Source organism: Oryx dammah, unplaced genomic scaffold (assembly GCF_014754425.2).
Source record: "Oryx dammah isolate SB20612 unplaced genomic scaffold, SCBI_Odam_1.1 HiC_scaffold_11210, whole genome shotgun sequence".
NCBI lineage: Eukaryota > Metazoa > Chordata > Mammalia > Artiodactyla > Bovidae > Oryx > Oryx dammah.
Window position 1 is genome coordinate 800,470 of NW_024080603.1, and position 26,654 is coordinate 827,123.

At 43.3% G+C, this 26,654-nt stretch overlaps 1 protein-coding gene and 1 non-coding gene across 3 annotated transcripts; both read left to right on the plus strand.

Annotated features, from left to right (window-relative positions):
- The first annotated feature begins 6,176 nt into the window (after positions 1–6,176).
- Positions 6,177–24,118, plus strand: LOC120860940 (zinc finger BED domain-containing protein 3-like). Of its 2 annotated transcripts, none has more exons than XM_040236651.1 (3): positions 6,177–6,231; positions 18,703–18,818; positions 20,063–24,118. In XM_040236651.1, the coding sequence occupies exon 3, from the start codon at positions 20,077–20,079 to the stop codon at positions 20,725–20,727; it is 651 nt and encodes a 216-aa protein (XP_040092585.1). In that variant the 5' UTR covers positions 6,177–6,231; positions 18,703–18,818; positions 20,063–20,076; the 3' UTR covers positions 20,728–24,118. The 2 variants fall into 2 exon arrangements, with proteins under 2 accessions (XP_040092585.1, XP_040092586.1); XM_040236652.1 differs by having other exon boundaries at positions 18,708–18,818.
- LOC120861017 lies at positions 9,568–9,705 on the plus strand. Its single transcript, XR_005720481.1, has one exon. It is a non-coding gene; the product is annotated as a small nucleolar RNA SNORA47 (small nucleolar RNA).
- Positions 24,119–26,654: the final 2,536 nt, after the last annotated feature.

The following is a 26,654-nucleotide window of genomic DNA, read 5'->3' on the forward strand; positions in this document are numbered from 1 at the left end:
CAAACTGGACTTTTGATAAGGATTAGCTAGCAGATTTGAAAGTTATAATCTCTGGCAAGAATCTAAAGAGTGAATATTCTGCATTATCAATGAAAGTCCTTGTGCTTTGCCAACTTCCAGGGCAGGGACAGAAATGAGATCCTCTTATTTATTTATCATTAACAGCATGATGAAAGGGAAACAGTTACCACCAAAATAAGAACCAAAGAGTGTTTTTCTTGTTGAAATTTGAACAAAGAGTATGGGGCAAGGGAGATATATTTAATAATTTGATTTAAATTTTAATTTAAAACTACAAGAGATTTCAGATTATTAGAAAGTTTAAGCATTGAATTAAAAACTGACCCTGAATATTCATTGGAAGGACTGTTGCTGAAGCTCCAATACTTGGCCACCTGATGCGAAGGGCTGATTAACTGGAAAAGACCCTGATGCTGGGAAAAGTCACTAAACCGCTGCAGCATTTTTAAACCTGGGCAGGCACGAGTCTGTTGCTTTTGGACCTGGACACAGAAAAGACGGGTTTCTTTCCTCTGGACTTTAAAAATATATCCAAATACATCTTGTGAGTAAAATAAACATGATTCCAGGAGTCTAAATTCTGCTCTTTTTCAGGTCTTGGTTAAATGTTGCCACTGTCAAGAAGATACAGTTGTTCTCAGTTTCCTGTGGCACAGGAAGGCCTCCTCTTACAATATTTTCCACTTTCTTCCTGGAGTTCATTTGTCTGTCTCACTGGAGTAGAATCTTCTTGAGGGCAGGAATGTTGTCTTAATTAAGACTCTTACTCAAATAGCACTAACTAGAACTAACAAAAATACCATGTGTCTCACGGTATGGTCAAATAGATTTTTAAGGTACTCAAAGTGATAAGTCTCTTGTTAAAAGGATCATCAGGTACAATAAACTTTGTAATTAATTAAAATTTGTGATTAATTAATTAAATGATGAATAAGAGATATTCTTTAATCTGATTCACTTATACCAGCAATTATTATTTTAATCAGATGTCCACAGTGTTAAGTATGGGCATCTTTTGGGAGAAAAGAAAAGTAGTAACCTAATAGCTAAACTTCACATCAGATTGATTATATTCTTTGCAGCCAAAGATGGAGAAGCTCTATACAATCAACAAAAACAAGACCAGGAGCTGACTGGCTCAGAGCATGAACTCCTTATTACCAAATTCAGACTCAAATTGAAGAAAATAGGGAAAACTGCTAGACCATTCAGGTATGACCTCAATCAAATCCCTTATGATTATACAGTGGAAGTGAGAAATAGATTTAAGGGCCTAGATCTGATAGATAGAGTGCCTGATGAACTATGGAATGAGGTTCGTGACATTGTACACGAGACAGGGATTAAGATCATCCCCATGGAAAAAAATGCAAAAAAGCAAAATGGCTGTCTGGGGAGGCCTTACAAATAGCAGTGAAAAGAAGAGAGGTGAAAAGCAAAGGAGAAAATGAAAGATAGAAGCATCTGAATGCAGAGTTCCAAAGAATAGCAAGAAGAGATAAGAAAGCCTTCTTCAGCGATCAATGCAAAGAAATAAAGGAAAACAACAGATTGGGAAAGACTAGAGATCTCTTCAAGAAAATTAGGGATACCAAGGGAACATTTCATGCAAAGATGGGCTCGATAAAGGACAGAAATGGTAGGGACCTAACAGAAGCAGAAGATATTAAGAAGAGGTGGCAAGAATACACAAAAGAACTATACAAAAAAGATCTTCATGACCCAGATAATCACGATGATGTGATCACTAATCTAGAGCCAGACATCTTGGAATGTGAAGTCAAGTGGGCCTTAGAAAGCATCACTATGAACAAAGCTAGTGGAGGTGATGGAATTCCAGTTGAGCTGTTTCAGATCCTGAAAGATGATGCTGTGAAAGTGCTGCACTCAATATGCCAGCAAATTTGGAAAACTCAGCAGTGGCCACAGGATTGGAAAAGGTCAGTTTTCATTCCAATTACAAAGAAAGGCAATGCAAAAGAACGCTCAAACTACCGCACAATTGCACTCATCTCACATGCTAGTAAAGTAATGCTCAAAATTCTCCAAGCCAGGCTTCAGCAATACGCGAACCATGAACTCCCTGATGTTCAAGCTAGTTTTAGAAAAGGCAGAGGAACCAGAGATCAAATTGCCAACATCCGCTGGATCATGGAAAAAGCAAGAGAGTTCCAGAAAAACATCTATTTCTGCTTTATTGACTATGCCAAAGCCTTTGACTATGTGGATCACAATAAACTGTGGAACATTCTGAAAGAGATGGGAATACCAGACCACCTAACCTGCCTCCTGAGAAACCTGTATGCAAGTCAGGAAGCAACAGTTAGAACGGGACATGGAACAACAGACTGGTTCCAAATAGGAAAAGGAGTATGTCAAGGCTGTATACTGTCACCCTGCTTATTTAACTTCTATGCAGAGTACATCATGAGAAACGCTGGACTGGAAGAAACACAAGCTGGAATCAAGATTGCCGGGAGAAATATCAATAACCTCAGATATACAGATGACACCACTCTTATGGCAGAAAGTGAAGAGGAGCTAAAAAGCCTCTTGATGAAAGTGAAAGAGGAGAGCGAAAAAGTTGGCTTAAAGCTCAACATTCAGAAAACAAAGATCATGGCATCCAGTCCCATCACTTCATGGGAAATAGATGGGGAAACAGTGGAAACAGTGTTAGACTTTATTTTTTGGGGCTCCAAAATCACTGCAGATGGTGACTGCAGCCATGAAATTAAAAGATGCTTGCTCCTTGGAAGAAAAGTTATGACCAACCTAGATAGTATATTCAAAAGCAGAGACATTACTTAGCCAACTAAGGTCCATCTAGTCAAGGCTATGGTTTTTCCTGTGGTCACGTATGGATGTGAGAGTTGGACTGTGAAGAAGGCTGAGCGCCGAAGAATTGATGCTTTTGAACTGTGGTGTTGAAGAAGACTCTTGAGAGTCCCTTGGACTGCAAGGAGATCCAACCAGTCCATTCGGAAGGAGATCAACCCTGGGATTTCTTTGGAAGGAATGATGCTAAAGCTGAAGCTCCAGTACTTTGGCCACCTCAGGCGAAGAGTTGACTCATTCATTGTAAAAGACTCTGATGCTGGGAGGGATTGGGGGCAGGAGGAGAAAGGAATGACCGAGGATGAGATGGCTGGATGGCATCATGGACTCAATGGACATGAGTCTGAGTGAACTCCAGGAGATGGTGATGGACAGGGAGGCCTGGCGTGCTGCGATTCATGGGGTTGCAAAGAGTCGGACACAACTGAGCGACTGAACTGAACTGAACCTTCACATTACAAATTATCCCCTTGAAGACATCCAACCAGTTTCTTCTGACACCATTCTTGGAATGGTAAGAAATCCCATTAATGGATTATTAATAAACTCTAGTTTATGGAAATAATGAGGTTTAAAAATATTATTTGAACCAAAGTATGTAAAATGGATTGTATTATGTAACCAGCTATTTGTTGTAGTTGAGTTGCAAAGTCGTGTCTGACTTTGTGTGACCCCATGGACTGCAGCACACCAGGCTCCTCTGTCCTCCACTATTTCTTAGAGTTGGCTCAAATTCTTGTCCATTGAGTTGGTGATGCTACCTAACCATCTCATCCTCTACAACCCCCTTCCTCTCTTGCCCTCAATCTTTCCCAGTGTCAGAGTCTTTTCCAAAGAGCTGGCTCTTCACATTAGGTGGCCAAAGTACTGGAGCTTCAGCAACAGTCCTTCCAATGAATATTCAGGGTTAGTTATTTACTCAACTTCTTTCAAAAGGACGGTACAATCTCTGCCCATTGTCACATGACTGCCAAGTCTTCTTTATGAGAGAAATATACTTTCTGGCCCCACTGAATGGCTTTGTCAAGTTACTTGCTTTGGTCAACAGAATGTGAGTAGAGCTGAAGTGAGCAGAACCTGGGTATGTGGAATGTGAGTTGTTTTCAGTTTTAGGAGCAGCATGCGCCAGTGGTTTATAAGAGCTGATTGTTACATGTCCAGAAACTTGGCAAGTCACTTGTTAAACCATTAGTGACCCGAAGTCCTTCACGGTTGTGACTATTTACATCATGGAATTAGCAAACATACAAATTAGGACTCCTCCTCCCTCCCTCGAGGTTGTTTCCAGCACACAATCAGCATGGCCCCTCAAAAGCTGATCTTTCAACCTGGAACCTGGAAGCCAAAACAGCGGTGGAGTAGAGCCAAAGCTGCCTGCAGCAGATGTAATTTGATTGAGAAATGAATCTTTCTTTTTGTAAATCACTGAGTTGTAGGGGTTGTTTGTTACCTCAGCATAAGCCACCAAAAACTGACCGATACACAGCATGCTAACATGACTAGGTTTTCGTGAACACCCACGAGCCCTACCTTTATCTGTTCAGACTTTAGTTCAGGGCATTTCTTCTGACAACTTGTGCCATCACACACCTTGAACCTGAAAGGATGAAAATTACACTCAGAGACTCAAGCCCAGGAACCCAGGTCTTGGAAGATTGATATAAAGATATAAAAGTGTAATTATACTTGTAAAAAAAAATCACTAAACTACTGCATCCTCTTTAAACCTGGGCAAACACAAGCCTGTCGCTGGTGGACTGGGACGGTTTGGGAGTGGTTTCCCAGCCCTTTCAACCACAGGTCCTCGCCCACGCCCCCTTCCCAGCCCAGGCTCCTGAACGGAGCGCTGTGTCTTTAAGGGGGACGCGCGGAGCTTTCCGCCCAGGACAACATGTCTGCGAGGAGCCCCGAGGGGCTCTGCCATCCCGGACTCCCAGCCCACCGCCCGCTTCAGAGGTGATGGGGTGAGTGTGGGCGCGCGCCCACGGGGAGACTGGGGACTCCCGGGGCGGGGGAGCGGCGGGGTCCGCGGGAGGCTCCCGGGCCGGGCCGGATGGAGGAGTGAGCTGGGGACCAGCCCCGGGCCCCGGGGGACCGCAGAGGAGCCGCGACCCGCCGACGCTCAGACACCGGGTGCGCCAGGTGCCGGCCTGCCCTCGGCGGTGGTCGGGGCGTCCTTTACGTAAAAGATGCGTTTGGACCCGGGAGTCTGCATAAAGGCCTCGTGCAGTTTCTTTGTGCACCTCATTTTGCTCCTTTTTTACCATCTCTCGTCAAAAAAAGTCATTTAGAATATCGAAAATATTGTGCTGTCCCCTTATTAAAGTTGCCTTATTGTAGTCAGGACAAGTGGTTGGGGCCCTTTCTCTAATTGAGACTTTCTCTAATTCCCACTTTGGCGAGAAACTGAATGCAAGCTAGATACTCAAACAAAGACCCCTATCCCTACCGTGTGCTCAAACAAAGGGATTTTCTGATCCTTTCGGAACGGACAGGAGCAGTTTGCTCTAATCACTTACGCTAACCTAATGCTGGAAGTTGACCCAGCAAAGTTATTTTTCCCTCCTTCAGAAGAAAAATAAGTACCTGCCGCCATGAGAACTTCTAATTAGCCAAGACTACAAAGATAATGGTTTTTAAGAGAAACTGTTATAGAAATTAGCTTGATAAATTGACATAATTAGGGTAATCCTGTGGTGCACTTTTCATTAATGTAATTATTTATATACTTTTTTTGGACTAAAAATAGCTTGAGGCAACTGATAATGAAAAAGTATACAATAAAGTATGCAAAAGTAAAGAGCCAAAACCAGGTAATTAAAATCTTTTTGTGTTACAAAGATCTTGAAAGTAGGACAGCTTTACATCCCTCTAATTCATTTAAATTATGCATTTTACAAGATTAAAATGGATCAGCACCCTTCTTTCTAGAAACAAATGTATTAAATAAAGTAATGTAGGCCTGAAATAAAGGTCCACATTAGGGAAGATTTTTCATTTAAAAAACACATTAATAATGTTGCTCAGCCTTTTAGCTAGTGGTAGAGGTATCTCAGATTTTGGTTTATGACATTTAGAGACTATCTCTATATACCAGTTAATTAATTAGTTGTGGGTCCAGTAGTTTTTACACTCATGTGTAACATTTTTCTAAACTTTTTCACTAAATTCCCTAACCGAGGTATCCATCCTTTACAATTTGGAAGCATTTTTAATTCATTTAAGCCTTCAGCCTGCTGACTACAGACTAATTTTTCTAATTGTCTGGATATGTTTATAAATAGATTAATACATGGTAGTAAATTAATATTTCAACAGAGATGGACAGCTAACAGATGAATTGTGGTTTCCTTGATACGTCAGTTGTCACAGGTAATTATTTGTATTAATTATTATGTTCTGCTTTGATTAAAGTTACTGTTGGATAAAAATGTTTTTAGTGTTTTCATACAAGTCTTTGTGGCTTTCACATTAGAGTGAATTTCTCACCTAAGATCAGACAGGCTCAACCTACACATACTTGTTTATAACTCTGCTGGATTAATCCACCTAAAGTGATTAACCCTGGATGGACAAACAGAGCTTTAATTCATCTGTTATTTTCTTTTGAGAACATTGCCTGGTTCTTTGGTCTTTAGCTTGCCTGATATTTTGTATGTGTAAAGCTTAAGTATGAAATAATAAAATTAACTTTTGTGGGTGGCTTACGAGCTGATTCTCAATGTTATAGGCATTTATGGTGTGTTTACACCATTATTTACACAAATTATTCATCCAGGTTCCAATCTCTTCCCTTATTCTCTATATTGGTATTCTGGGAGATCATACTGAGAAATCTGGGTTTTAATCTCATAAGTTATTAAAAGAATACAACTTCTTCAGAGACCATCAAATGCAGAGGTAATTAACGCAGATGTCTTATCTTCCACCAGCTTAGACATCACCCCTTCCAATTAATAAATAATAGAATGAAAACTCGTCAAAGGAGAATTCAGAAGCATCATACCATCAACACTACTTTTTCCTTTTTCATGAAATAACTAAAGTCTGTCTACTCTTTTTTCCAGTTTTTTTTTTTCTGCCTGAAATTGGATTCAAAATTTTCCACTGTTAATTTCATGCTAGCAGAGCTTTTATTTAGCTTGAAGAAATTTTATTTAAAATATGAGCTTGGAAGCCAGATTATACAACTAAAGAACTGCAGCTTTATTTTTTAGATTCAGCTCTATGGTGATGTGTTTTAGTAACCATTGTACCGTGAGCAAGGTAGGGAAAGGATGCTTAAGCAGGGGTGTCTGCATGAACATTTGTGTTAGGGTCCCGAACCCACCCCTCCCCAGTCCTCATGAGTGAACACTGCTCTGACCTTTATCATGGGCATTAGCATGTTGAAGCATCTCTCCTCACCAGATGGCAGGCTTCTGGAGGGCCGGGACTATGTGGTTCTCCTCTGGGCATCCTGGGTGGCAAGCACATGCCTGGCCCTGAGCAGGTACACAAGAAGAGTTTGAATGAAAGAGTGGATGGAGTGAATGGACCTAAGTCAGATAATCACATTCACTGGCATATTTCTGATAGTTTAAAAATTGTATAAGGGAAACAAACAGAACTTTAAAATTTTCATTTTCTTCTTTTTACCTAACCATATCAGTTAATAGATATTTGGTTCTGGGGGGTAATCAGTAAGGAAGAAATGCATATCACAGGACTCCAGCAAACTAGGCCTTCCTATATTATCTTCTGCTGCTGCTGCTGCTGAGTCACTTCAGTCGTGTCCGACTCTGCGTGACCCCATAGACAGCAGCCCACCAGGCTCCCCTGTCCCTGGGATTCTCCAGGCAAGAGTACTGGAGTGGGTCACCATTGCCTTCTCCATATTATCTTCTACCTTGCTATATTATCTTCTACTTTTCTATATTATCTTCTACCTTCCTATTTTGCAGGAAGATCAACTGAGGAACTGAAAATAAATTTGGTTGATGATGGGGAAGTGGATCTATGATTCTTTTTTATTTGCCTTTTGTATTAAAAAAAAAATCCTCAGAATTCTTCTTAAACTACCTCCTCTATTGTATACAAAATGTTAAAAAGAAAAACAGCACTGCCTTTTAGCCACTAAGAAATTCAGGTGAGCATGTGTGAGCGGTAAATACTGGGAGCTTCTTTTTGTTCATATTTTGAAATTATATAGTACTGGCGAGTCCAGTAGTGACATCACTTGCATTATCTGATTTTAGCTACCTGTTTATTAGGGGCAACTAATCTTACCATTTCCCCTGACAGATGGGGAGACGGAGGACTTGGGTGAGCTGGGGCTAAGAAGCATAAGATCAGGCTCATTTTCTTTAATGCAGTGTCCCCTGAGTGCCTGCCCTCTGCAGGGGAGACGAGTGATTCTCTGGATATAGAATCTCCTTTTGCCCAGGCAGGGGACAGAGAACTACCCGCTCGAAGCTAGCTCCAGGGCCCCCTCCAGGGCCAGATGGCAGCACACTATACCCCATGGGACTGTCCCCTCCAGCCTGCAGAGTTAAGGCTACCTAGGCCTGCCTGACTCACACACTTGAGGATTGTTTTACACAATTATTATTTATACATAAATATAAATATAGACTCTGCCATATACATAACTCTGCCTAAATGTAGACACATGACCAGCTGCACGCTTCCTTAGTGCCCTTGTCTTTACTTCTTCCCTTTCTCCTTTTACATCAGCTGCTACCCCCTCAACCCGTAGTGTGTCTCCTTATTTTTCTTCATATATATAAAAAATCCGTATACCCTATACAGATCTACTTATTATTTAATACAAGACCAGGGATGGCGGAGCCTAGGGCTGCCGTCTGTGGGGTCGCACAGAGTCGGACATGACTGAAGCGACTTAGCAGCAGCAGCAGCAGCATATTGTACACATTTTTCTGCATCTTGCTTTTCTCCCAAAACATTATTCCAGAAATCTCTCCGGCAGAGCTCCAATCCAGTCTTTTTAATGGTGGCATAATATTCCCCAGGGTGACTACACATTGTTTACCCAGCCATTCCCCTGCCAAGAGGCATTCCTTTGATTCCAGTCTTCAGCCATTCTAAACAACCCTATGACAAACATCCTAATACATGTTACTTTACATATTGCTCCTTTTTAGTTATACAGAACAGATGCCCAGGAGTTGGATCCCTGATTCTGTCTATTTTTAATTAATAGAAATTGCAGATTGCTTTTCCTAAAAGCCTTCCCATCTCCACTAGGGATGCACAAGTACACTCTCTTCTCAGCCTCCCTTCCAGCTTCGGCTGACAGACCTCTTCATTTGTGTTCGTGTGAGGGATTTAACAACAGACTTAATATAAGTGATGTTGTGCATCTTTTCACAAATTTCCTGGCCATCTGATTTTGCTCTTGACTCACTCAGCTACACACATCTCTGGCCCATTTTTCAACTGGCTTGTTTGTCTGTTTCTTCCCAGTTCGTTAAGAGCTCTTTGTGTATTGTGGTTGTGGCTGAAGATACTAAGACTTCTCTTCCAAGCCCAGGTGATAGGAACTTCTCTCACTCTGCACTGTAGGGATGGTTGAAATGAGCTCAGGGCTTGCATGGCAGAGCTAGGAAGGCTCTCCTAGGAATGGTTGGTGGCCACAGTTACTGCTGGTCACTCTTTAGAGACTGAGTGTTAAAAGAAGCCCCTTTTGAGAGGGAACGTAGCTGTTGTCGGAGGACTGAGAAGGTGAGGCAGTTCTGAACCATGCTGCCTTCCACTGGTTAAGACCTCCGAGAGCGAAGGCCTGCAGTAGCAGAGGAAGTCCCTCTGCCGCCCTCAGAGGGGCAGCACTGTGCTGGCCGACACTTGTGGTTTTGCTTGTCCCTGGCTCAGATGAGCACTCCACTAAATCCAAAGGATTAAATAATCAAAATCAGTGCTTCTGATCTCTGTTTCCACTTTACATCTTAGAACATATGGCACTCCTGTATGTGGCACTCCTCTGGGCACCCCAGATTTTGAAGAAACCTGTAGACATCTTGTAGGCAGATACAGCAGGACACCTCCAGCACTTGTAGGGGCACACCAGTAATAATAGCTCTCAGACTTAGGCACAGGTAGGAAAATCTGAAGCTTATATACCATTTTCAACCCCTATCTCAAGAAAGCATGCAATCTCAAGATTGCAAAGCAATAGTCTTGATACTATACAAAAACTTTAAATCTCTTGGTCTATAAATATAGGGACTTATGGTGAAAGTCACTCAGTCGTGTCCGACTCTTTGCAACCCCACGGACTGTGTAGTCCATGGAATTCTCCAGGCCAGAATACTGGAGTGGGTAGCCTTTCCCTTCTCCAGGGGATCTTCCCAACCCAGGGATCAAACCCAGGTCTCCTGCATTGCAGGCAGATTCTTTACCAGCTGAGCCATCAGGAACTCATAGTACTACTATTTTCTATTATCTCCACTTTGTGTATTTCTAGTAGTCAAAAAGGTGGTGTACTCTGGAAAGATAAGATTCTAATTTAGAAGAAATGGAATTCTAAAAAAAGAAATGTAGAAAAAAATTTAGGTAAAGTTAGATTACCAAAAAAAAAAAAAGTCTAAAACTAAAATCTGGCTCTGTTTACTAAACATAAAAAAAGTTACTCTTGAAGGGGGTCTGTAACTCCCCTCTCATCCCACTGCTCCAGCTTTGGGGGTTTAGTGGTTTAGTAAATCTCTTGAGGGAAATTTCGCCTTTAATTTCTTAAGACTTTTTAACCTAATTGTCATATTCAAACCAATGCCTTTTATATCAGAAGATATGTAAATAGATATTTCTCTTGTTAAAAGAGGCCTGGTACTTATCTTTCTTGATGATTCTGGTAAATTTTTTTTTTTTTTTAAGTCAAGAGATAATGTAAAATATCCTACCTAATCTTGGAGGAATTACTTGGTGGGGGAAAAAACAAATGAGACTTAGAAAACTATAATGCATCTGTAACAAGCAACTGAATTAAAAGCTTCACTATATACTCTTATTAAAGCAACCTGTGGCGCTGCAGAGTTGATTGCTGGGCGGCGCAGGCCCGGGTATGGTCAAGTGATTGCCATGGTGCTGGTCTCTGCAGTGCACGGCGCTCTGTATGCTGGCTGTGCACGCCAGGGACTGCTGAGCACCCAGCCGACCTCCATACCCCCAGTCCATGTGGGCCCCAGCTCCCTCCAGGGCTTTCATTTGTTAATTTTTGCTGTGAGGAAATTCAAGGATGAATGAGCTGGGACAACTGAGGCAGGAAGCCGAGCAGCTGTGGAATCAGATCCAGAGATCAAGCCCTGAGCCTTTGGAGTGGGAGCACTGACTCCAAGACCCTAGACTACCAGAGAACTAACCCTGCTGCTGCTGCTAAGTCGCTTCAGTCGTGTCTGACTCTGTGGGACCCCATAGACGGCAGCCCACCAGGCTCCCCCGTCCCTGGGATTCTCCAGTCAAGAACACTGGAGTGGGTTGCCATTTCCTTCTCCAATGCATGAAAGTGAAAGTGAAAGTGAAGTTGCTCAGTCATGTCTGACCCTCAGCAACCACATGGACTGGAGCCTTCTAGGCTCCTCCATCCATGGTATTTTCCAGGCAAGAGGACTGGAATGGGGTGCCATTGCCTTCTCCGGGGAACTAACCCTAGGGGGTATCAAATAGTGAGAACTCACATAAAGGAAGCCACTTGAATACAAGACCCAGTATCACCCAATCACCAGTAGCACCCTGTGCAGGACAACAAACATCTAAACAACAAACAAAACAAAAATACAAACCAGATCACCAGCAGACAGGATTACTACCTCACTCAGCCTTGCCCATCAAACAAACAAAAACTCAGCACAGATCTCACCCTATAGGAAGCTTACACAACCACTGGATCAACCTTAGGAGGGCAGAAACTGAAAGGAAGAAAGAATTCAACTTGAAACCTAGGAACAGGAGACCTCAAACGTAATAAGTTTAAAAAACAAAATGAAAAGGCAGAGAAATACTACACAAATGAAGGAACAAACTAGAAACACAGAAGTCCAAATAAATGAGGAGGAAATAGGCAAACTACCCGAAAAAGAATACAGAATAATGATAGTAAAGATGATGAAAAACCTTGAAAACAAAATGGAGAAAATGCAAGAATTAATTAACAAAGACCTAGAAGAATTAGAAGAAGGCAATGGCACTCCATTCCAGTACTCTTGCCTGGAAAATCCCATGGACAGAGGAGCCTAGTAGGCGGCAGTCCATGAGGTCGCTAAGAGTCAGACACGACTGAGCGATTTCACTTTGACTTTTCACTTTTATGCATTGGAGAAGGAAATGGCAACTCCAGTATTCTTCCCTGGAGAATCCCAGGGATGGAGGAGCCTGGTGGGCTGCCGTCTATGGGGTCTCACAGAGTTGGACACGACTGAAGTGACTTAGCAGCAGCAGCAGAAGAAGAATTAAAGAATAAACATGCAGAGACAAACAACACAATTAATGAAATTAAAAATACTCTAGAAGGAATCAACAGCAGAATATCTGAAGCAGAAGAACAAATCAGTGAACGGGAACATAAAATGGTGGAAATAACTTCTGAAGAACAGAATAAAGTAAAAAGAATGAAATACAATCAATCAAATCCAAGAGGCACAAAGAGTCCCATATAGGATAAACCCAAGGAGAAACATGCCAAGACACATACTAATGAAACTAATAAAGACTAAACACAAAGAAAGAATATTAAAAGCATCAAGGGAGAAGTAACAAGTAACATACAAGGGAAACCCCATATGCTTAACAGTTGATTTTTCAGCAGAAATTCTAAAGGCCAAAAGAGAATGGAAGGATATATTTATTTATTTATTTTTGGAAGGATATATTTAAAGTACTGAAAGGGGAAAATCTATAACTAAGATTACTGTACCTGGCAAAGATCTCATTCAAAATTGATTGAGAAATAAAAAGCTTTCCAGACAAGCAAAAGTTAAGAGAATTCAGTACCAACAAACCAGTTTTACAACAAATGTTAAATGGACTTATATAGTCAAGAAATACAAGAGAAGAAAAAAGATCTACAAAATCAGTTCAGTTCAGTTCAGTGACTGAGTCATGTCTGACTTTGCGACGCTATGAACTGCAGAATGCCAGGCCTCCCTGTCCATCACCAATTCCCGGAGTCCACCCAAACCCATATCCATTGAGTTGGTGATGCCATCCAACCATCTTATCCTCTGTCGTCCCCTTCTCCTCCTGCCTTCAATCTTTCCCAGCATCAGAGTCTTTTCAAACAAGTCAGCTCTTCACATCAGGCAGCCCAAGTATTGGAGTTTCAGCTTCAACATCAGTCCTTCCAAAGAAATCCTAGGGCTGATCTCCTTCCGAATGGACTGGTTGGATCTCCTTGCAGTCCAAGGGACTCTCAAGAGTCTTCTCCAACACCACAGTTCAAAAGCATCAATTCTTCGGCACTCAGCCTTCTTCACAGTCCAACTCTCACATCCATACATGACTACTGGAAAAACCATATACTTGACCAGATGGACCTTTGTTAGCAAAGTAATGTCTCTGCTTTTTAATATGCTGTCTAGGTTGGTCATAACTTTCCTTCCAAAGAGTAAGCGTCTTTTAATTTCATGGCTGCAGTCACCATCTGCAGTGATTTTTCAGCCCAGAAAAATAAAGTCAGCCACTGTTTCCCTGTCTATTTTCCATGAAGTGATGGGACTGGATGCCATGATCTTAAGGTTTCTGAATGTTGAGCTTTAAGCCAACTTTTTCACTCTCCTCTTTTACTTTCATCAAGAGGCCCTTAAGTTTGTCTTCACTTTCTGCCATAAGGGTGGTGTCATCTGCATATCTGAGGTGATTAATATTTCTCCCGGCAATCTTGATTCCAGTTTGTGCTTCTTCCAGCCCAGCATTTCTCATGATGTACTCTGCATATAAGTTAAATAAGCAGGGTAACAATATACAGCCTTGATGTACTCCTTTTCCTATTTGGAACCAGTTTGTTGTTCCATGTCCAGTTCTAACTGTTGCTTCCTGACCTGCATACAGGTTTCTCAAGAGGCAGGTCAGGTGGACTGATATTCCCATCTCTTTGAGAATTTTCCACAGTTTATTGTGATCCATACAGTCAAAGGCTTTGGCATAGTCAATAAAGCAGAAATAGTTTTTCTGGAACTCTCTTGCTTTCTTGATGATCCAGTGGATGTTGGCAATTTGATCTCTGGTTCCTCTGCCTTTTCTAAAACCAGGTTGAACATCTGGAAGTTCATGGTTTACGTATTGCTGAAGCCTGGCTTAGAGAATTTTAAGCATTACTTTACTAGCGTGTGGTGAAGTCGCTCAGTTGTGCCTGTCTCTTTGCGACCCCACGGACTGTAGCCTACCAGGCTCTTCCATCCATGGGATTTTCCAGGCAAGAGTACTGGAGTGGGTTGCCACTTCCTCCTCCATACTAGTGTGTGAGATGAGTGCAATTGTGCAGTAGTTCTTTGAGCATTCTTTGGCATTGCCCTTCTTTGGAACTGGAATGAAAACTGACCTTTTCCAGTCCTGTGGCCACTGCTGAATTTTCCAAATTTGCTGGCATATTGAGTGCAGCACTTTCACAGCATCATCTTTCAGGATTTGGAATAGCTCAACTGGGATTCCATCACCTCCACTAGCTTTGTTCGTAGTGATGCTTCCTAAGGCCCACTTGACTTCACATTCCAGGAGGTCTGGTTCTAGGTGAGTGATCACACCATGATTATCTGGGTTGTGAAGCTCTTTTTTGTACAGTTCTTCTGTGTATTCTTGCTACCTCTTCTTAATATCTTCTGCTTCTGTTAGGTCCCTACCATTTCTGTCCTTTACTGAGCCCATCTTTGCAGGAAATGTTCCCTTGGTATCTCTAATTTTCTTGAAGAGATCTCTAGTCTTTCCCATTCTATTGTTTTCCTCTATTTCTTTGCATTGATCGCTGAGGAAGGCTTTCTTATCTTTCCTTGCTATTCTTTGGAACTCTGCATTCAAATGAGTATATCTTTCCTTTTCTCCTTTGCTTTTTGCTTCTCTTCTTTTCACAGCGATTTGTAAGGCCTCCTCAGATAGCCATTTTGCTTTTTTGCATTTCTTTTTCTTGGGGATGGTCTTGATTCCTGACTCCTGTACAGTGTCATGAACCTCCATCCATAGTTCATCAGGCACTCTGTCTATCAGATCTAGTCCCTTAAATCTATTTCTGACTTCCACTGTATAGTCATAAGGGATTTGATTTTGGTTTTAGAAGCCATCCTTCTAAAACTCTTTCAAAAAATTGCAGAGCAAGGAACACTTCCGAACTCATTCTATGAGGCCACCATCACCCTGATACCAAAACCAGACAAAGACAACACCAGAAAAGGAAACTACAGGCCAATATCACTGATGAACATAGACGCAAAAATTCTCAACAAAATTTTAGCAAACAGAATTCAGCAACACATCAAAAACTCATACACCATGATCAAGTTGGGTTTATTCCAGGATGCAAGGATTCTTCAATATATGCAAATCAATCAATGGGATATACCATATTAACAAATTGAAAGATAAAAACCATATGATAATCTCAATAGATGCAGAAAAAGCCTTTGATAAAATTCAGCACCTATTTATGATTAAAATTCTTCAAAAAATGGGCATAGAAGGAACCTACCTCAATACAGTAAAGGCCATGTATGATAAGCCTACAGCAAACATTATTCTCAATGGTGAAAAATTGAAAGCATTCCCCCTAAGATCAGGAACAAGATAAGGGTGTCCACTTTCACCACTATTATTCAACATAGTTCTGGAAGTCCTAGCTATAGTAAGCAGAGAAGAAAAAGAAAGAAAAGGAATCCAGATCAGAAAAGAAGAAGTAAAGCTCTCACTATTTGCAGATGACATGATACTGTACCTAGAAAACCCTAAAGATAGTATCAGAAAATTACTAGAGCTAATCAGTGAATTTAGCAAAGTTGCAGGATACAAAATCAATACACAGAAATCACTTGCATTTCTATATACTAAAAATGAAAAATCAGAAAGAGAAATTAAGGAATCAATCCCATTCACCACTGCAACAAAAAGAATTAAATATCTAGGAGTAAACTTACCTAAAGAGACAAAAGAACTGTACACAGAAAATTATAAGACACTAATGAAAGAAATCAAAGATGACATACACAGATGGAGATATATTCCATGTTCCTGGGTAGGAAGAATCAATATTGTGAAAATGACTATACTACCAAGTGCAATCTACAGATTCAACGTGATCCCTATCAAATTACCAGTGGCATTTTTCACAGAAATAGAACAAAAAATTTCACAATTCATATGGAAACACAAAAGACCCTGAATAGCCAAAGCAGTCTTGAGAAAGAAGAATGGAGTTGGAAGAATCAACCTTCCTGGCTTCAGATTAAACTACAAAGCTACAGTCATCCAGACAGTAGGGTACTGGCACAAAAACAGAAATATAGACCAATGGAACAAGATAGAAAGCCCAGAAATAAACCCATGCACCTATGGGTACCTTATTTTTGACAAAAGAGGCAAGAATATACAATGGGGCAAAGACAGCCTCTTCAATAAATAGTGCTGGGAAAACTGGACAGCTACATGTAAAAGAATGAAATTAGAACACTTCCTAACACCATACACAAAGATCAACTCAAAATGGATTAAAGGCCTAAATGTAAGGCCAAAAACTATAAAACTCTTAGAGGAAAACAGGCAGAACATTTGATGACATAAATCAAAGCAAGATCCTCTATGATCCACCTCCTAGAGTAAAGGAAATAAAAGTAAACAAGTGGGACCTGATTAAACTTAAAAGCTTTTGCACAGCAAAGGAAACTATAAGCAAGGTGGAAAGACAACCCTCAGAATGGGAGAAAATAATAGCAAGCGAAACAACTGACAAAGGATTAATTTCCAAAATATACAAGCAGCTCATACAACTCAATGCCAGGAAAACAAACAACCCAATGAAAAAGTGGAAAAAAGACCTAAACAAACATTTCTCCAAAGAAGACATAGAGATGGCTAACAAACACATGAAAAGATGCTCAACATCGCTCATTATTAGAGAAATGCAAGTCAAAACCATAATGAGATATCACCTCACACCAGTCAGAGTGACCATCATCAAAAAATCTACAAACAATAAATGCTGGTGAGGGTGTGGAGAAAAGGGAACACTCTTGCACTGTTGATGGGGAGGTAAATTGATACAGCCACTATGGAAGATGGTATGGAGATTCCTTAAAAAATTAGGAATAAAACCACCATATGACCCAGCAATCTGACTCCTAGGCATATACCCTGAGGAAACCAAAATTGAAAAAGACACATGTATCCCGTTGTTCATTGCAGCACTATTTACAATAGCTAGAACATGGAAGCAAACTAGATGTCTATCTACATATGAATGGATAAAGAAGTTGTGGTACATATACACAATGGAATATTACTCAGCCACAAAAAGGAACACCTTTGAGTCAATTCTGATGAGGCTGATGAACCTAGAACCTATTATACAGAGTGAAGTGAGTCAAAAAGAGAAAGAGAAATATTGTATTCTAACGCATATACACAGAATCTAGAAAAATGGTATGAATAATTTATTTACAGGGTAGCAATGGAGAAACAGACCTAGAGAACAGACTTATGGACATGGGGAGAGGGGAGGAGAGGGTGTGATGTATGGAAAGAGTAACATGGAAACTTACATTACCATATGTAAAATAGATAACTAATAGGAATTTGCTGTATGGCTCAGGAAACTCAAACAGGGGCTCTGTATCAACCTGGGGGTGGGGGGGTGGGGGGAGGATAGGGAGGGAGATGGGAGGGAGGTTCAAAAGGGAGGGGAAATATGTATTCCTATCACTGATTGACGTAGAGGTTTGACCGGTGAGCCAGTGAAGTTGCTCAGTCTTGCCCGACTCTTTGCGATTCCCATGGACTGTAGCCTACCAGGCTCATCCATCCATGGAATTTTCCAGGCAAGAGTACTGGAGTGGGTTGCCATTTCCTTCTCCAGGGCATCTTCCCGACCCAGGGATCGAACCCAAGTCTCCCACATTGCAGGCAGATGCCTTACCATCTGAGCCAGCAGGGAAGCCCAGAAAACAAAAAATTCTGTAAAGCAATTATCCTTCAATAAAAAAATAAATTAAAAAAAAATTGACTTGTCTTTTCTGTTCTCATCTTTGTCTCCAGTCATCCCTAGTTGCCTTTAATAAAAGTTTCTGGAACTTCACCATCTCCACTGCTGCCGGTTTAAAAGGGAGCACTGGCCATCTCACTGCCCAGGATTCTCCCAACTTGGCCTGAATTTTCCCCATGAAATAAGTTCTCAGGAGAGCTCCAAGTTGTTCTCATTGTTTAAACTTCCAAAGCAGATTTGTTGAGAATTATGCATTTGACCCTTTGTGAAGTTATCTTTTTAAAGAAGAAATATCACCTTTTCTATCTCCCTCCTCATGTGATAGGTCATCACATTGGGAAATGCTTTCTTAATAGAGAAGACCTTGCAAGGAGAGGCACTGTGTTGTGTTCGGACCCCTTTAACTACAACTATTTGTTGGACAAAGCAAACAACTATTATTTTTTTTGGAACTGACCAACCTTTCTATCTTGCAAATATATAGAGAGGGCCATTTAGTTGGGATAAGCAGCACAGAGAACTAATTTTATTTGTTTCATGACCAGAGCAACTATGAGAGGGTTGGGAAAATGAACACCAGAGGGTCAAGGCACTAGCTAGTATTTCTAGTGTCTACTTTTAGGGCTGTTTAATTGAATGTCTTTTACTGGCTGCCTGTCCTCTGAATTTACTCCTAGCACAGCTGATGGTTCTTGACATCTCAGAAGTCACGCTACAGTGTTTCCACCTGAGAACCTGGGTCTGCTGAAAACACTGAGGCAATGACCAAGACTGCCCACCGCCTTATTTGAAGGTAAAAGTTGAGAAAACTGCCCTGTATATTGCTGTTTCCTAAATGAGATGTGCATTTGAATGACTCTTAGGACAATTTTCTCATAAGCACATGGTTTTTACAATCACAGAAAGATATTTTTATCTTGAAAAAAGTTTTCTCTGAAAGCTTTTTAAAAAGCTGCTCAGTCCTAGCACCTAAGGTCTAAGAAACAAAATTTTCATTCCTAAAACTCTTTTTCCCCACTCCTTCCTTCTGTAACACTGCAAGAAGAATTCAAAAAGGAACCTTTCTTTTATTCGGAAAAGGTCAGTTTCTTTTAAAAGAGCGTAAAAGAGAGTAGTTAAAACTAATATATATATAAAGCACTTTTTAAACTTACGGAAGCTTGGCTTCCTAATTTTAGTCTCAGTACTTGTTAGGTAAGGATCCAGTGAATTTCAAAGACTCCTAGTTATGGAAAGAAGTCCTAGGCATCTTCAACATTTTTTTTTCTGAGTAATTAATGTGCTGAAATAAACAAATGAACATACATACTGAAGACTTATTTCTCAAGGGCACTTGCTTCTTGGAAGAAAAGCTATGACCAACCTAGACAGCATATTAAAAAGCAGAGACATTACTTTGCCAAGAAAGGCCCGTCTAGTCAAAGCTATGGTTTTTACAGTAGTCATGTATGGATGTGAGACTTGGACTATAAAGAAAGCTGAGCGCCGAAGAATTGATGCTTTTGAACTGTGGTGTTGGAGAAGACTCTTGAGAGTCCCTTGGACTGCAAGGAGATCCAGCCAGTCCATCCTAAAGGAAACCAGTCCTGAATATTCATTGGAAGGACTGATGCTGAAGCTGAAACTCCAATACTTTGACCACCTGATGCAAAGAACTGACTCATTGGAAAAGACCCTGATGCTGGGAAAGACTGAAGGCAGAAGGAGAAGGGGACGACAGAGGATGAGATGGTTGGATGGCATCACCGACTTGATGGACATGAGTTTGAGTAGGCTCCGGCAGTTGGTGATGGACAGGGAAGCCTGGCGTGCTGCAGTCCATGGGGTCGCAAAGAATCGAACACAATTGAGCAACTGAACTGAACTGAGAAAGAAATGCAAGTGACTATTCAAACTACAGGATTTTATCAGTAGTGAGGACGAGGCATGGTTTCTTCACAGGTTAAATCCAGTCCTAGAAGCTGTGTGTTGGAGCGGTTGTCCGGTGGCACATGTAATTTTGCGGTCATTAACTTAACCCTGTCTCCCTCGGTGCAGGCTCTGCCTAAAGAATGAGGAGCGAAGAGCCGGCCGTGACCATGGAAGAGACCGGCGGGCCGGACGCGGCTGCGGGCCGCCTGGGGGCGCCCTACTCCGAGGCCTGGGGGTACTTCCACCTGGCTCCCGCCCGCCCTGGCCACGCGGCGGGTCCCTGGGCCACCTGCCGGCTGTGCGGGGAGCAAGTGGGCCGCGGCCCGGGCTGGCACGCGAGCACCCCGGCGCTGTGGAAGCACCTGAGAAGCGCGCACCGGCGGGAGCTGGCGGAGAGCGCCGCCCGCCGCTCGCCACCCGCCGCCCCTGGCCCTGTCGCGGCCGCCGAGGGCGACTGGGCGCGCCTCCTCGAGCAGATGGGCGCGCTGGCCGTGCGGGGCAGCCTGCGCGAGCGGGAGCTGGCGCGGCGCGAGGCGGCCGTGGAGCAGGGCGAGCGCGCCCTGGAGCGCAGGCGGCGGGCGCTGCAGGAGGAGGAGCGCGCGGCGGCCCAGGCGCGCCGGGAGCTGCAGGCCGAGAGGGAGGCGCTGCAGGCGCGGCAGCGGGAAGTGAGCCGGCGCGAGGGCGCCTTGGCCCCGGCCGCGGCCCCGGCCCCCCGGCTGCACGCTCCACTCAAAGACGAGCCCGAGGGGGAACCCAGGGACGGCTGCGTCATCACGAAGGTCCTCCTGTAGGTTTGGGCGCTCCCACCCCGCTACCCCCACTCCACCAGCGGTATTCCACGTGTGGCCCGCGGAGCGGCGTCTTCAGCCTCACCTAGGAGCGGGATCTCAGTCCCTTGACCCCTGTGCCGAGTTGAAATCGCCAAATGCAGGGTCTTGAGAAGCAGAACCAGAACATGCTCGTGATCCTCTCCGGCGGCCTCCTCTGCTGGTGGCGTTTCGTGGGACCCGCGCAGGCGGTGGTTTTCCTCTGACCGCCTTTGGGAAAGAATCCACCGGCCCCGTGAACCGACAGCACTTGGAGGCACGGCCATTCTGTGGCTGGTAACTTTGAAAGGACCGAAACTTCCTTACACACCGAGGACTATCACACCACGTGTCCGCAGCCCAGGGCAGAGTGTGCATCGAAACGAGGAGCGGGCATTTTTACCCCCCAAAAGTTTTACTTCCTAACGAGTAAGTCTTTGATGAGTAGCCCTTGCCCAGCACCAAGTTCTGAAGAGGAGGCCGTTTAGTTTCCAGAACTGCTCATTACCCTATCAATCATTCCTAGTGCCTTAGGAAGGCAGTCCTGGAGAAGCCCTCTTTTTGCTCCCCTCCCCAGCTGGCCCCCCAGTACCAAGCGCCTTGTCTCACCTCTGCCGTCTTCCTTCCCCCGTTGGCCTGATGGCAGCTGTGGTAAGTTCCCCCTCTTCACTGCCTCACACTTGCCACCTTACTTGCAAGACCTGACCTCAGCCCTCCTTGACAGGAAGGGAGCTTCCTCCCCCACGTCTCCTCAGTCCTCAACCTGGGCCAAGAGGAAGGCACCCTCCCATCTGAGGCCACTTCTTTCACCTTTTTTGGGCCTTTTGTTGTTGCCGTGCTAAGTCATGTCTAACTCTTTTTCGACCCCATGGATTGTAGTCCCCCAGGCTCCTTCCCAGGCAGTAATATGGAGTGGGTTGCCATTTTCTACTCCAGGGATCTTCCCCATTCAGGGATCAAACCCACGGCTCCTGCGTTGCAGGCGGATTCGTTACCACTGAGCCACCTGGGAAGCCCCATGGATGTCTTATAGAATGTCCGATACTCTGGATTTGTGATTGTTTCCTTAGGCCAAATTATGTACTCCTTCTTGGTTCATCTACCCGGAGAGCTGCAACAGTCACCTCCGTGCCGGAAACTCCTGACTACCTCCAGCCTTGTGTGTTCTTCCCAGGTCTGTCCTTCATGTTCAGTCCCCTGCAGCGTATCTCCACCTTTACTTGCACATCTTGCCACTGGGGATGGAAGGGCTAAATGCATTCAACTCCACATCCCCACCCCTGACCCAATGACTAAGAATTACTGGGCTCTTAAAATGTGTCAGGTATATTTGCATTTGTACATTTGCCTCTCACTTTATTTCCATAGCAGCTCCCTGGGGAGGGGGGCATACTAACACTCTGCCCATTTTACAGCTAATGAAACAGAGAGGGGTTAAGTGGCTTGTACAAGATGACAGCTGGTAAGTAGTAGTGTCAGCAGTCCCATCCAATCTCCACCTCCAGATGCCGTGTTCCCGGCTGCTGTACTGTTGCCCCTGTTGCTCACTCATCCCAGCTGACCCGTTTGCTTCCTAATTCCAGCTCCAGGTCATACCATCAGTGACACTGCCATATACTGACCACTCACCATGCCAGAGCTGTGCAAAAATGTTGGACAAGAATAACTGCCTACCGTGCAGCAACCCCATGATATAATTACTCCTACGCCCACTTTGCAGAGGAGAGACAGGCTCAGAGGAACCAAGTAATGTCGAGGAAGAATGGGATTTGAGCACCAGTTTTGCTGAATCCTAGGCCCCTGATCTGTTGAGTCTATTTCTAGTGGCTCAGTGGTAATGAAGAAGACCCAGGTTCAATCCCTGGGTCAGGAAGATCCCCTGGAGAAGGGCATGGCAACCCACTCCAGTATTCTTACCTGGAGAATTCCATGGGCAGAGGAATCCCATGGGCACCAGGAATTCCTGGAGGGCCACAGTCCATGGGGTCGCAAAGAGTCAAATACGACTGAGTGACTGAGACTTTCACTTTTACACCTGTCTTCCTTCTGATGTCACCTGCCCAACTCAAGACCCAGTTATCATTCAGCTGGGATTCACCTTTCCATCCTTGTCTTCTCACACTACCACCTACCTGACACTCAGCTTGGCCAGAGGAATTGTTCCGACACTGATTGTATCACATCTCCTGCTCAAGACTGATCACCCATCCTCTACAAGCTCTCTTTGTGGCCTGACAGTCAAGTCCCCTCCAGCCCTGTGCCAGTCTTATCTGTCCCCTCCTCCACACACACTGTATGCTTCAGCCAAACTGGACTCCTTGTTCTGCTGATGTGTCCTGGTCTTGGCACCTTTGTGCCTGTTTGCACTTCCACCTCTTAAAAAAAGCCCCTCAATCTGAGTATGAAAAATACCACCCATTTTCTAAGAATAAACTCAAATTCGACTCCCTACATGAAGCTTTCCTGGATTCCTCATCATTCAGAAGTGATTCTTTACTGCTCTGGACTCTCAGCATTTTGTATCTCAAAGCCCTTAGGGAGGCCCTCCGGTGTGCACCCTCGGGAGCCGGGCTGGTGTCCACTCATCTGGCCCCCCCAGTGTCTTACCTGTGGCAGCTGCTCAATAAATATTTGAGGTGATAAACCCATTCAGTTTTCCCAATTAATACAAGTATTCCTTTATCTTTAATTCTGAGTGGAATTCCTAACAGAAAAAAGAAGTAGCCTAAAAGGAAGTAGCAGTAAATTTTTAAAAGCTGTTTAGTCAGTGCACTTTTAATGTGTCAGTTTGGGGCTGTTTGGTTTGAATCTAATCACGAGGTATATCAACTATCAGGAACATTTTTCTTAAAATTATTATTTTTTTCATTACACAATTAATGTAAATGCAATGCCCCAATCTAGGAAGAAAAACTGAAAGAAAAAATCTCCCAAAGTCCTATCATCTTAGTCAGACTGCTATTAACATTTTATTCTGTCTCCTCCAATTTTTTATTACTCTAAAAATAATATTATTTCTATTAAGAACTGAAATGTAACTTCTTCATGTGTGTTTATAATTGGGCTGTACAATCTGAATTTGAACTTTTAGGAAGGAAAAAAGAAGTACAAATGTTTCACCGATTGTTCAAACCATTACAATAAGCAAAGAGTGACTTTTAGAATCTTAACTACTCTTTCACGAAAGGTGGCTAATGGGTGCACCAGTCATCTGTTCGGGGGATGGGGAAAGCAATTAGCTTGACTGATGACTTACTACTGGTTGTGGGAGTTAAAACACTTTTTACACTTCTGCATTGCTATAGCTTTTTCATATCAAGCATAAATTACTTTTATAATTAAAAATAAAAATTACTTCTTGCAAATGGAAAATCCTGTCAGCATTCAGCTTATTTAAGATACACAAAACTTCCCACACAAGAACTGGGATAACCTGCAATTCCAGAAAAGCCTAGAAGGAAATGCAGTCCAACTCCATCGTTTGACAGATGAGAAAAATGAGCCTGAGTGGCTCATCCACTTAGTGGCTATGAGGGCTCACCTGACTCCATCCTCATCAGATACTCTGCCTCTCTGGTCCTGAGGGCTTCTGCGGGCTTACCTGGCAAAGCACACGGGCTACCAGGACCAACTGGCTGAGCTGGCATCCTGTCAGCTAAGTGCTGGGATCTGAATGTGCAGAGGTGGGTTCCAGGGGTAGCATCGGTCTCTCTGGCCCAGTTTGCTCACATTAGAGTTGTCACTGCTAATGGGTGATGGGGATGTGCCCTTCTTATACTGGCAGAACTTCCCTGATTGATACCGTAAGGCTTGCTAATAGCAGCAGACAGTTGCTGCCTTTGAGGGCAAGGCACATGGCAAGGTGGAGGGCTGGAACTGGGATGCAGAATGCCCTGAATCCAACTCCTGAACCCCTGCCATGATGTCAAGTGATGGGCCACTTCTTTTAAGTTGAGATTCGGCAGAGGAGAGGGTGTGGGCAAATCGGGGTAATGACAAGACTCAAAGAGCGAGGGCTCTTTATGCACCTAAGGTGTCATCCTTGGAGGCTGGAGAAGGGAACGGCTTGCTTAGTTTGGGCTGAATTTCTACTTTAGAAAGCTGTCTATGTCTCAAGGTCTCGCTTTTGCTTTGCTACCATGGAATTACTGGGGAATTCTGTTTCTAAAAAGGTGTGATCTTCTTCAGTCTGCTCCTTTGTCTGGAAAAAGGATCACGTGATCATTAAGGTCCCCTTTGGCTCTAATGTACTATGATAACATAAAGTTCAGTGAAACAGCAATCTCTTGAGTGAATCGGTGGTTCTGTTTAGATTTTCCTGTTAATTGTAGATTTAGAAGGAAGTGCTTAAAGTCACATATATGTGTTTATTATTAAAAATAACAATAGTATATCACACTTCTTCTACAGAAGTGAGGCACTAACTATGAGATTCACTACCCAGAACTGAAAACGTGTGTAAGCGTGCTCTCCCATTCCCCACTCTTTCGGTTCTCACAGCACCCTGCAAGCAGGACAGGTATAATCATCCGTGTGTTACTACGAGGCCCCACACTTCAACAAGGTGAAACGGCCTACGAAAGACCACAGCTCCTAAGCAGCAGACTGGAGGCTGGACCTCAATCCATGGGTCCCAGCCAGATGTGGAACCAAACAGCTGCCCTCCTTCTGTGACTCTCTTCTGACCCACCTCTTCACCACTGCCTGACCTCTGTATCGTGGCCTGAGTGTCTGCTGACACTTGGGTCCATGTTGATTATTCCCACCCATGAGCTCTGGTGCTGAGAGGAAGCAACGCTGGCCATCATGAGTTTTGTATGGCTGCTGTAACAAATTCCACAAACTTGGTAGCTAAAAATAACACAAATGTATTAACTTACAGTTCTGCAGGTCAGAAGTCTTAAAATGCATCTCAAAGTGTTGGCAGGGCTGTGTTGTTTTCCAGAGGCTCCAGGAGAGAATCTTGTTTTTTGGGGTTTTTTTTTTTTTTTTTGCTTTTTCTGGTTTCTGGAGGCTGCCAACGTTCTGGCTTCTTCAAGGCCAGCAAGGACCAGTCTTTCTCACAAACCATCACTCTGCCTCCCTTGTCCACATTTTAAAGGACTGTCTACTGAACTTAAGTTCAGTTGGTCAGCAACCTAATTCTATCTGCAAACTGAGTTCTCCCCTGCCAGGTAATACTGCAGTTCCAGGGGTTAGGATATGGACACTTAGAGGGGGGAAGTGGCAGGCATTATCTACCTACCATAGCACATTACACTGTCTGACCCGGGTCTGGGTAGGGGTGATGTGAGAAAGGAATGTGCCTGATGAGGAGCCCCTCTTCCTTGGGAATCAGCACTTCACTGAGGCCCTCATCTTTCCCTCTTGTGTCTTCCTCGGTCTCTCTGCCCAGTGCAGGGAGTCCTCATAGGCTTTTCTGAGAAAGATACCTAGAAAGTGATATGAAGAATGCCTCTGGAGTTTACGAATTTGTACACTGAGTAGAAAGGCTGGTGTGTGTGTGTGTGTGTGTGTGTGGGTAGGTGGGTGTGTGGGTGTGTGTGCATGCGTGTGTGTGCTGGTGTGTGTGTGTGTGTGTAGAGTTGAGTCTTTAGAGTCAGATGTGAATTAAACTCTTAAGTTAAAAAAAAAAAGTCCTCAGATGTTATTAGCAAAAATGTTGAAACACAAAAAATTAAAAATAAAGTCTAAGCTTCCCACTACCCCTGTTAGCTGTCACCCTGGCAACCACTTCAATCTCTCTGAGATCCAGTTCCTTCATCAGTAAAATGCGGGTAAGACATACCTTACAAAGTTGCTGTTATGATTACTATCTAGGCAAATTCTGATGTACTTTAAATTCAGTAACAATGACTTCTTTTTTTCCTTTTTTTCTCTTACTTATCTGAAAGACAGCTCAAAACCAATCC